Below are 12,878 nucleotides of genomic sequence, written 5' to 3'. Positions count from 1 at the left end.
TGATTCAGTCTACGCAGATTTGAATGCGGTTAGTTTTGGTAAACGGAATTTTTCAGTCATCGACCCTATATGTGTAAATAACTTGTAGGTTGAAAGTTTTTTAGTCAGAAGAAACACTAATGAAGAGTAGCGGAAACATGTCAGTGTGTTTGTACAAATTGTTGTGTTTCAAATTATTGGCGTGAAAAACATTAATGAAGAACATTTTTGTTGGATTTGCTTTGAAATAGTACATATTGCGTTATATTCGGTTTTAAGCGTTCTAATGCTAATTCTTTTAAATATTACCTGTGAAATTGTTTCATTTCACTAGGCTTTTGTAGACTTACCCGGACTTGTTGGCAGATCAAAAGCCTCCAGGTAAGGTATACTTTTGATGAGGCTTAACTTAATTGTGGCTTTCAGATTTAAGCTCGAAAAAACATTCATTCGGGATCCTCATTCTGCTATTTTCGATTCTGATTTAAGTAAGTTAGTCGCAGAAATTGTATTTACTTTTCTAAATACACTTGTGTACGCTAGTCAGAACAGTTATTTCAAACTATATATCCACATGACTGGTTTTCTGGGGAAATCAGTTTTACTTGAAATAAATATCTCTGTTCTACTTCAATTTTTATTTTATAGAGTTCTCACTATGTAAAGTATAATGTCTCCCTAATGCAGAGATGAAAAAGCGTTTTACGTAACGTACATTTTGCCAGATTTTAGAGGCATATCTATTTATAATTGAGTTCTACTTTCGAGGTTGATTACCAAATTTTGTGGTTTGTCTTTTTTCATTGATTTACTTTAATTTCTACTTTCAAACTTAATCTAAAAAATGTTACCATTAACTAGTTGAAACTGAAATACCAACACTGTTCTTCTTTTAGTAAATCACTCTAAACATCAGAACTTGATTCAATTATGGGTTTATCTTAAGAATTTTAAAATCGTCAAGCATGAACTTGGTTACACCCATTTTAACATAGCCTCATTCTATAAGTTTGGGTGCTTTCATTTTCTGATATTACTTAGTCATATGTCAGTCCGTAACGTAGTGTTCGTCTCATTCTTCACAATCCTGGTTCTGCGGTAATAATATTAGATACTTATTTACTCTAATAGGTTAGTAACCTAGCTTCATAGTCTGTCTCTTTAGTGTATTGATGTTTCCCGTTTCAAGATCCATTAACGTTGTATTTTCTAACTTATCAACTAAAGTTCCCTATGAAGTTTTACAACGATAGCAATCGACATCCGTATATTGATTAACAGTTTCATGTCTGCCTCATCTCCCGTCTGTTAAATCAGCAGAGATAGATTTGCCTCTAAGACTAAAGGGGAAATTTTAATGCATTTCGATCAAAACACATTTTGGCTCATAAATATACTGAAGTAAACCAACCAGTTGTGGTTGAATCAGTAAACGTAAGTAACCACATAAGAATTTCAGACAAATCAGACTTAAGTGTCATCTGATAGTCTGTCTTCCAATATATACTTATTGATTTTCTGATAAAATAAATTATTTGTCTGCAGTATAGTTCTCTACGAGTCTCAAAAAAACGTTATTAAGTTAAAAAAACATGTTCGCACCATAAAATACTTGGCATTCGAAGTTTGCAAAACAAGATTTCTAAATACACTAATAGATTACAATAGGTAGTGACCATTATGTTGTTTAACCCTTAGTGTTGACCATATTCTATCTATGGGATTCACAATGTACCAACATCTTTGTCGACAATTATCAGTATGCAATAGACACATTATTAGTTCCTATCTATTAACTTCAATCTTCCAATAGTTTCAGGAATATCATTCACTCCAAACTTTAATCACTAGAATAGATTATCAAAAATAGTGTGAAAAGTTGAATATTTATTGATACTTCTGAACAAAATATTCAATATACACTGTTCTCAATAATTTTTGTTATCCATTAATGTACTTTAATTTGACAAGTTGTTGTTGCATCTTCTACTCTGAAATGATTCATGAAATTTTCAGTCTTATATTTTCTCTTTTTAGTTACAATGCACACTTCTGTTGAGACGTTTCCTCTTTCTACGATCATTTATTATGATAACTTTAGACAAAGAATTTGATTAGTTGTTACCCAGAGCATCTATAAAAAAAAGCAAGTTGTTGCTTCAGAACTGGCCTGCGTCAACACCTGAACTAACGATAAGGTGTGAAGTAGTCGAACGCGTCGACAACTCCACTTATCTTGGAAGTCTGATAAGCCTTAATGGGTTGTTGTCTGACGAAATCCCTGCACGGATTCAAAAAGCTCGTTTGACTTTTTCTAACTTACGTCAACTATGGCGAAGGCGAGATATCCGTCTATCAATAAAAGGACGAGTATGCTGTGCAGCAGTTCGCTCTGATTCAATTTACGGCTACGAAACGTGACCACTGAGAGTATAAGATACTCATAAGTTACTAGTATTTGACCACAGATGTCATAGAAATATTGCTCGCATGTACTGGGATTATTGAGTAAGTAATAGTGAGGTTAGACACAGGGTATTAGAGAATGATGGTAAATCAGTTGATGAGGTTGTGAATCTTCATTGACTGAGATGACTGGGCTACGTATTTCGTATGCCGAACCACCGACTACCACGACGCGCAATGCTGACGAGTGTTAGAGATGGATGGAAGAAAGTTGGAGGCTGCTAAACCAAAACATAACATCAGTATAAAAAGTCACTAACTTCTGGTCTGAGCCATGTTGGCAGATGCAGACTCCTTGGTTGGGGTCTGTGCGACTATCTTAATGAATGGTTGGAGACTGTGTGACATGGCTCAGAATCGATCACAATGGCGTAGGTGTATGCACTCTTTGTCTCCCCTTGGACTATGAGATTAAAATTACTACATACCTTTCTTTCTACGAACTAATTCTTTCTTCCTGTATAATATTGTTATATGGAATTTTCTTCTTTACCACCATTGAAATAACTACTTCTATGAATTTGGTGTCCATATTGTTGTGCTAATGAAGTGTGGCAACTCGAACTGACGCATATATGTGGCGAAAAGTGTATTATTTTTACAAAAAAATAGCCTGTTGTATCTTTATTATGTTGAAGGCTATAGGTGACTAGCTAACATGACATTGCCGTAAAATAGTTTTAATTCTTATATATACTGTTGAATCCTATTATAAACATACACCGTCGATTTGAAACATCCTATCGTGTTGTTTACGAGATTGAGAGAACGAAAAGCGAATGTCCGGCGCTTTAACCGAGTTGGTGGACACAGAGGATCCACCTAAGAAAGTTGAAAAACCCTCATGCACATTGGCTCCAGGATCCTGAGAGAACAAATGGGTTATGAACCAATTATTGGTCACCAGCTACCATGAAACTGCATTTCCTGACATTGCCCCGCTGCCTTGTGGATCAGACCTTTAGGTCGAAGTCACCGGGTGTGGCTCCCTAAGAAAACTACCCGCTTCGATCTGGGCACCCGTGCAATATCACAGCCTACACACAAATCAAGTGACTTGTGTGGCTAATATGTATTCGGTGCCCTCTTGTTTCAAAGTGCTAATCTTGAAAACGCTTCACCCCATCTACTTCTACACCATTCAACTAACTGTCTTGGATGTTTTAGTTTCAACTATTTGCTCATTTCGCTCCTGACAATTTAAAATATGTGTTGCTTAGAATCTGGCACAAAAGGTTGGAAGACCTTCATATGTGCATCTAATTAGTTCTTATGATGTTTCGATCGACTTTATAAAACTTTAAATTGACCGAATCTATAATTTTCTCAGGGGACTAATTCTTGAATCTCGCACGAACACCTACCAAAATGCAGTTATGTTGGTCAGAAAATTAATGTATTGACTGAAATACATCCAGAACAGAAGATAGGATCAGTAATACTTTGTGATTCTTAGATATTTTTAGGTAATATTTAACCTGTTTTGTGTCTTGTTTTGTATTCCCAGTTCTTGTGGTTATTGATGTCAGTCATAAAGAATCACGCGAAGTACTTCATGAAGAAATTGTAAAAGCACTACATTTCTTTAACGATAAAGAATCAGTATTAGTATTAAACAAGGTAAATAAAATATTCCCTCAGTGATTCGAAGTTTCTACACAAACAGTATCAATTCCATCGTATTATTACTATTCGCTCTTTTAATCAATATTACTATAGATTGATAGATTGTCTAAAAATCCAACTAGACTATTGGACATAGCTCGGAAACTTACTGGCGGCATCGTACACGGTCGACGTTCACATATTGACAGATATGCAAATCGGTTTAAACGTCAAGCAAAGTTAGCTGACACAACTCATCATCTCATTCCTCCCAATGAATTGATTGCAGCTAGATTACCTGCTGTATGCCATCAAACAACGAATAAATTTCTTGTTTATATGAATAATCTTCTGGCTCAGATTGAATCGACACAGGTTGACGTGGATATAACAGATTCTAAGTTGATACCAGATAATATGGTAGAGAAAAAATCACTATCAGATGGTAAGAGTTATTCGAATCCCATCCTACATTTTCAAATATTAGTTTTTACACTTTATTGATTTTTGGGTTTTATTTCTCTAAAGGGCACTACGTCCATTATCATGTACACTACAGTATAATGTTAAGATAGAAATCAGCTAATTTCTGCAGATTTGTATTTATGATGATTCGGTTAGATTAAAAAAGCGTCGATCCCCAGGTCAGATGGGTTTTTCAAGCAGAATAAACCATCTCTATCTACCGCTGTTATACAGTTGTTTTTGATCAACATCAGTTCCCGATAGGAGCCATAAACTTGAAGTATATTGTTTAATTGGTGGAAAAGAATATTATTGCGCGATTTTGAAATGTAATAAAGCCACAAAAATCACATCCTACTCACTTGGGGAATATGTTTAACGTTGTTGCTGATATCGTTTCCGAAGTATTTTGCCTAGTAATCCTTACGATCGATTCTGTTATTCGGTTTACATTCTCTTGTACCGTTCAAACGTGTATACATTGAATTTCAAAACTTAACATGTCTTCTTTGTGAAATTACATTTGAAATAATCTCAGCAACTGAAATTAAAATCATTCCAACGTTTTGTTTAGCAATCTTGTCTGTAATTCGTCAGGGCGATAATCAAAATTAAATTTCCTGACAAGTGTATTCGTTCCGTCAAAGCGGCTATCACAGCTACCAGAACATTTCTTAGATAAAGTATATATAAAGCAACCATGACTTTGAAGTCACTAAGTTCGAGGATTGGTGACATTGATAACGTTTAATCCGTTATCACACTAAAGGAAATAGGACCAAATATAAATGAGTTATTTAAACACAGAACAGTTGTATCATCAGTCGTCAAAACAGCGACAGATTAGATTATTCGAAAAGCTTAAAGTCTATTAAAATAAGCCTAGGACCGACATTATGGTTCAGATTATACTCAGAAATTTGTAATCCTTGTAGATTCTATGGACTACCAAATATTCACAAGAATAATACACCACTGAAACCAGTGGTTGATTTTACAAATTCGCTGACACATAAACTAGCGAAATACTTAGCTAGGATACTCAAACCAGATGACAAATTGGTTGATCATGAGATTAAAAATTGAATTCAAGAATAATATTGATATCATTAACATGGAAGAGGATGAATTGATGACAAGTTTTGATGTTTCTTCCGTATTTACTAATGTACCTATCAATACAGCATTAAATGTTATTTATAATTGTTTAAAATCTAATACAGATTTGAATTTACAATTCCTGTTAAGTCCTTCCGAAGTTATTAATTGTTTGGAATTGCGTTTACTATCCACCTTATTTTTATTCTGAGATCTTTACAGACAGAAAAGTGTGGCACTGGGTTCATCAATTTCTCCGATTGTAGCGATTTTATCCATGGATTCTTTAGAAACCAGTAGGATTATATAATGTGTAAATCCACCCAAAGTTTGGTCACTGTATGTAGATTATATTTTTTGTTACCGTTAAGCGAAATGGTTGAGAAGAAATATTTGAAAATTTAAACAACTCATCGGATAATATTAAGCTAGTCAAGGAGATAGAGTCTACTAACCACAAACTAGCGTTTCTGGATTGCTTGGTTGAAAGAAAACGTAATAATAAGTTAAAATATGATTTATTCAGGAAATTAACACATTTTGAGAGGTACAGTTCAGCTCATGCTTGCTGTAGGAAGGTTACAGTAGTGAAGGATTCACTCAACAGGAGTGGTAATTTCATTACACAGAAGGTATATCGATAGACTGGATTGGACTCAATATTGTCTACACTGAGGACAAACAATTACTTTAAAGAGTTTGTAAAGAAGATTGTTAGAAATGAAAGAAAAACTAAATTAAAGCGTATACCAAAAGAATGGAAGAACACCGTGATCATCCCATTCTGTAAAGGAACAAGAAAAAAATAGGAGGATACCATAATATCAGCCTTAATGAAATGATAAGTTTCCAGAGGAAGAACAACAGAATGTTGTCTATGAGATCAATCGTTATGATGCAGTTGAATGTAAGGTTGAAGGAACACAAACAATGTTTGAAACATGTTCTCAAATAGTCGGTTAATTTTAAGAAACTTGAGAATAGGTCAGGGATAACGTTACATGCGTTAGAAACAGGACACAAGACCAACTTCAAAAGGACCAAAATACTTCAGAAAGGGTTTGTCATGCATGAAGAAAGTTCGACAGCAGATGTATGGGTTAATAAGAGCAGTCTGAACAGAAAAAAATTCTATTCAACTAGCCACCCCTTGGCAAATAGTAATTAACACGTAATTAGACCCTAACTCTATCCAGCCTGTTTACTTCACATGAACCGTTATTTTGACAGAAATTAATTTGAATTTTTTACCACTACAATTGTGTATTTAGTGGTTCTTATTTAGCATACACATCGACGTTTCAAAAATATTTTCAATTCGCACTTGTATTCTTCTAATAAACAAAAAGCAAATTAACACTTAGTATCAATTATTAATAACTTAAACTCACAAATAAATAAACATAATATCCCAATTACTAAATTCAAAATCTGAATGTAATTGGATTAGCACAGTATAGATTTGATTTGAATATTGAACATAATGTGTATTCTTTGATAATTTTGATTATTACCCTGAAGAAATCCAGACAAGTGTGTTGGACAAAACGTTGAGATTATTTCATATATAATTTCACATATAGTGGCTTCTCTATACTGGGCTCCCAGTTTCTGTCAAACTACTCATTCTAATATTGACGAATATTGGCATAAGTTTGTCTTGGTTTGTCACTGTTTATGGTTCCTAGATTTTGATTTTACTTAACCTAAAATTGTATTATTGCGATCTCACATGTCTTTGCATACCAAATGTCTCCTAATCATGTGCTTGTGAATAAAGTTACGTACTTATAATGCAATTTTCGTTAGCTATGACTTAGTTTCAACTTCGGGATTACTTAATGGTGTCACATATTCTTAGCGATGCTAGGATATCAGTGGTTCGTAATAATTTAATGGTTTTGTTTGATATGTATAGTTTGGCTTGAGTCACCATTTTTTTCACACTGTATGACAGATATCTGATTGCTATTACGTGTGCCAAACTGTTGTTTAGTATTTAGTGTTCCCTGTGGGGTTGTTACAAATGACACATGTTCGGAATCATAAATTGGGCGTTTTGAATCCATGCCACGTCAGAATTCTCAGTTATTTCGTTCATAGTTATAAAATGTTGGTTTATGCACTCCTGGTTTTCAGTGCTTACAAGTTTTCATTGATTGGATCATTGACTGGATCTGATATTAAGTGGTTAGGTAGCAAACGTTGGATAACTTGACTTCGTTTACATTTCATCAGTGTAAGTACTCATTTTAGGATGCTTCCTCAACTTCAAGTGAATTGATGTCTGCTTAGATATTCATACTCATGTTACTCACTGACTGGCTAGATAATTTTGTATTTGACCGGTCGACTTGTAGTCAGGTTATTGTGTATGCCTTTTATAGGGATGATGTGAATTCATGCAAATGTAAAATGCGACTATTTCATTTTGGTACGAAAATACCTTATTGCACACTATAACTGTTTATGGAAAAAATAATCACGGTTTCAAGTGTAAGCAAAGAAGGCTTTAATCAAAGTGGTAATTTTACTTGACTTGTTACGCTGGATGAGAATGTGAAGGTACTTTTGAAACTCCATTAAATGATTTAGTGAGTTTCAGGGGGATCAAATGAATAATGTGTACGAATATGTGGAGAATATTTCTTGATGATAGCTTTCAGTGGGCTTGGGGAACGGACGTATTTTGGTCTAGTTTTCAGTTACTCTTATGCTACCTGATCAAATCTCAGCATATATGTTCGTAATGAGCTATTTATATATTTGACCTGGTCTCCATCTAGCTGCTTTTGGAAACCTAAAAAATAATTTTTTAAGTAATTGATTCACATAGGCTAACTGGAATACCATATCTAATTGGTAATTATTTTGTTTATTAATTTTCTTTTCGGATTGCTTTCGGTGGATGTTTTGTTTGAACGAAAGGAATGTAGAAAATTTCAAAGTTGATTACATTACACTGTAGTCATCTGTCACATTAAATCTAATGAACAACTTGCGTAAGTACACTTCAATCTCACCAATACTCATTATTACATTTAAAGCTCTGTTTGATTGCAGGTGTTCGGATTTTTGAAGAGCTTACTAATCTTTGCCTAGGTTGTAAATATTTTATATTTAAAATCAATTTTCGTCAATTCTAGTTGATTCCTCAGAAATATCTATCATTAAGTACAATCTGGCGTAAATCCTGCAATCTAGAATGACTTACTAGTACTGTTGACCACGTCATGATCATGAGTCATAAATATGGATTTATTTTTATCTTTTTTACTTTTAGCCTTCCTGAAAGATCATTTTTTAAATGAAATGGAAGAACACAGGGATGCATTTTTTGATTGTCATAACATACCGGGAAACGATAAATTAATGCCTTCAGATAGTCAAAGCCTTCATAAATCAAAGGCTGAAATCAATCAACTTCTTTTGAACACATGTGGTGAATCGAATCAAATTCTGGATGCAAACAGTGATTCAGATCATATAGATTCTATGTTGGAAACGTTAAAACAACAATTGCTACTTCAGACAGCATCACCTGAGGAAGTTTGTAATCGTCGAAATCGTTGGTTAGAGATAACAAAATCAACTAAAGGGGTTACAAAGTGGTTAGGTTTCAGTGAGGTTTTCATGGTCTCTTCGTTTATAGGCGATGGGATAGACAAATTAAGGGTAAGTGATATATATGAACAAAGTTTAGTATTAAGTTGTTGGGTATTTGTTGTTTAGTTTACTCAATTGGAAATTCAAGAGAATGACGTATTGAGCTTGTATAAGGTTTTGAAACTCTCACTATAATAAAAATTAAAATTATTTAACATATTTCTAAGTTACTGATTTTTACAGATAAAATAGGGAAAACTTCTTGCTTTTTACAATAGGACTTCCTTGTATCCAAAGCTATACCGACTCGTTCTTGGATCCTACCTCCAACAATGATAACCGATCAAGAACCAACTGAACTCATACGAATGTGTGTATGGTCACACTGTCTCAACAAACTACAACAGGAAATCCCATACTCGTTGCATATTATCGTAGATGATTGTGACAAAATTAAACTGGACAGTGGTGATGATCGAGTATACATTCACGTGCGCATACGGTGCAAAAATGAACGTCAGTTAGTGAGTTTCTGCCAATAATATATTATTAATTTTGTCTTAAATTATTGTCTATTATTATAAATCTGTCGTAAATTTAAATGTATATGTGGTCACAGTCTGCGCCTTTCTGACCAAACAGTCACAAACAATTGACTCAAACTTTACAGACCGATATTGTTTTATGTAAGTTAACTGGTATGGTTTTAAGTATACTCTGTGTGCATGCATTTCACATTATGTATGTATTACATTGCGAATATATTTAAGGTCACTGGGATGACAGCTAACAAAATATCCTCAGTCCAGTAAGAGTCAATTTAAACTGTTATACAACCAAATTAAATAAACACACAAAACTAATCACACTTTACTTACTTCGATTCGAGCAGCCGGGTAATATCGTTATCCCTCTCTCTTATAGTGTGGCTCACACTTAAGTTTATTCATTTTATTGTTTTATTTTGTATATTAGTAAAACGTGATATCTTCAGCATAAAAACCTATTATATGTTCCGTACATGCAGTACGAGGCTATTAAATTCGATTTTTTTATATTGGTAGTAATCCTGTTTGTATTCAGTTATAAATTGCCATTATTTCAATTCGGATTTTATGAACACTTCACAATATTCGAATAGTTCTCACTGGAAATATAAAACGAATAATGATTAATTCTGCTTTCTAGTTACGTGTTTTAGGTATGAAAGGAAATACGATAAAGGAGATTTCAAGCGCTGTTAAACTGGAGCTCATGACAATGTTCAGATGTAATACGGTTGTAAAATTAACTGCCGAGTTATTCAAAATCGACTCTAATATCAAAAAGAAGCTTCGCCGCACCCAAGATTTTTCCGAAGTTTTTCCAGTAAATGACAGATTGGAATAGTTTATTTTGGAGTTTGATTTGTAAATGCTTTGTTTTTCTTATCTTTTTAACTACGTTATTTCATTTTGTAACAACAGTTAATATCGATGAATTTGATTAAAATAGTTTCCGCACTGTGATTCGTACAATGTGTGGATTTAGTTTCCGTATGGTAGAGTTACTTACTTGTTACAGTACAACGCCATCACCCTGTCTATAAAATTTTTGTAAGCTTTGCAATATTTAAATCTCAAGTCGTACAAATACCTTAGTGACAGGATTAGTTGGTTGAGTCATAAAAGTGAACGTGCTGTCACACCGTGTGTCAGATTCATCTGAATAACTATTCCAATATCGAATAGAGTCGCAAGACTCTTGACTTTTCGAAATATCTATGTATTAACATGTATAAATCATCAGTGGTTTCTCAATGGATATTATTATGATCAAATCCTGGGAGTCTGACATTCGTGATGGTGACCCATCACCTAAAGTTCCTCCGTGGAAAGGCTTTTGAATTCATTGGCCGTCTGATAAAGATAGACGGTCCATTATCCCTCGTATTAAGATTGTGTATGGTTGCGATGTTGGTGAACTTAAAATTAAGTTTCGCACCTCTTTGACAGCTGAATGAGGGAGGATAGAACACAAATATCGGTAGCGAATTTCCTTAGACTTAATATTGTGTCTCGTGAAATAATGCTCTAGTTGAGTGGACCACAATTCGGGGTCATTATGATCAAATCCTGGCAGTCTGACATTCGTAGCCACAGTAGTGTCTATCTCTACCAGTAACAAATTACATCTATCCTCCTGGCTTTCGGTTTGGATTGAGTCTGAAGTGTGGTTTATGACCAACACAATAATATGATATGGACGGGGCAAAATAATGACTACAATACGAAAACGTTGCGATGAAAAACAGTAGAACCAAGTACATATATGGAATCTATGTTTAAGAAAATCAGAAGGTTTAACTTTTACGACTAAGCCCTCGTTATACCGATAAGAGAAACCAAACTAGTAGTGAATAGGTCTAGAATTAGATAGTGAATGGTTCAGTGGAGCGCGAGGTTATCTTTTCAACTACACAAGGTTTTCTAACACTCAGTATCAAATAATAGGAAATATAGTGCCTAAACAAAGTAAGGAAGTGAATGAATACTTGAGCTTTAGGGTCTTGACATTTACTTAGGTATTCGCAGTCAACTCTTAGCCAATCAAAGTTGTTACAAAGCATTCCAAACTGATGTTTTTAGTCGCAGTATACAACACCTGAGGAAATCCAATATTTTCTCCATGTCGTTGTTACGTGAGTCAAACCTCATTTTATTGTTGAGATAGCGATATTTATAATCGTTTCTATGTGCACAGGTACGTAGATTTCGTCAAATTAATCAGATAATGGATATGTAGATGATGAACGTTGATGATCTCTGTCGAACGATTGGAGGCCTATCCAAGTTAGACGGGAATTGTGTCAGTTAGCACATCTTGGCAATCCATCATGACGTTTGAAATAGTACACTATCCTGTGGTACAGATCCTCTTGATTTTAGACTAGACAGGTCCATTGAGCCTATTTCGGTTTGGTGTGTAACTATTAACTTGGAAATTGATCTGTACAATACTTACCATTGACTACTATTTGACTATTTTAACGTGATTTTCCCCCTTACAAAGGTCGTGGTAGCGTTGTATCACATGTATGTTTCTGGACTTTCTCACTTGAAACGTACTTGGAACAAAAAGCAAATAGGTGTCAACAGTCGTAAGAAACACCATGATTAATCACATACCGATAGTGTACCTAATTAAATGGCTAGTCACATGAGGAGAGCCAAGCATGGACGACTGTCAGGTGACTAACTGAGAGCCTTCGTTTGAGAGTGTGTTTAGTGTCTAACAGAGTCAGAATCCTTGTCAAACTAAAAATAAATTTAGCCATCATCTCTGGAAGTCTTCTGTCTATTTTTCAGTCATTAAGCGAATCTAGATTGGTGCCCTAGAGGGTGGTAGGATTTATTTCCAGAGCCGGTTTCCCCAATGCATTGATCACAGCAGTGAAGTCTTCCTGTGTCCAGTTGCTGCTCACTGTTACCTTCACTGATTTGCCCAACAAACATTTACGATCACTACTCCATCCGTAAAATGGTTCTAATACCAGTAGACAATCAACGAACCTTCGGTTATTTATCGCGACTTATCAAGTCCATTAGTAAGCCAAGCATTGATACGCACTGCCACCTCGTTATGATCTTTATGTTACTGCCTTATTTCGTTGTGTTAGT

At 34.5% G+C, this 12,878-nt stretch overlaps 1 protein-coding gene across 1 annotated transcript in view; it reads left to right on the top strand.

Annotated features, from left to right (window-relative positions):
- Smp_164220 (GTP-binding protein era, putative) overlaps nt 1-12,378 on the top strand; it is a gene marked incomplete at both ends in the record, with an annotated part of 19,302 nt that extends 6,924 nt beyond the window's left edge. Inside the window, 7 exons of the mRNA XM_018791918.1 lie at nt 314-360; nt 406-467; nt 3,953-4,085; nt 9,087-9,288; nt 9,498-9,743; nt 10,408-10,587; nt 12,340-12,378. Of these exons, the coding sequence (XP_018645021.1) occupies nt 314-360; nt 406-467; nt 3,953-4,085; nt 9,087-9,288; nt 9,498-9,743; nt 10,408-10,587; nt 12,340-12,378 (909 nt within the window). The remainder of the gene's footprint in view (nt 1-313; nt 361-405; nt 468-3,952; nt 4,086-9,086; nt 9,289-9,497; nt 9,744-10,407; nt 10,588-12,339) is intronic.
- Nucleotides 12,379-12,878: the final 500 nt, after the last annotated feature.

The sequence above is a fragment of the Schistosoma mansoni genome (genome assembly GCF_000237925.1).
Source record: "Schistosoma mansoni, WGS project CABG00000000 data, chromosome 1 unplaced supercontig 0034, strain Puerto Rico, whole genome shotgun sequence".
Taxonomy (NCBI): Eukaryota; Metazoa; Platyhelminthes; class Trematoda; order Strigeidida; family Schistosomatidae; genus Schistosoma; species Schistosoma mansoni.
The sequence above is the reverse complement of the archived record's forward strand: the minus strand, read 5'-3'. Positions and strand labels throughout refer to the sequence as shown.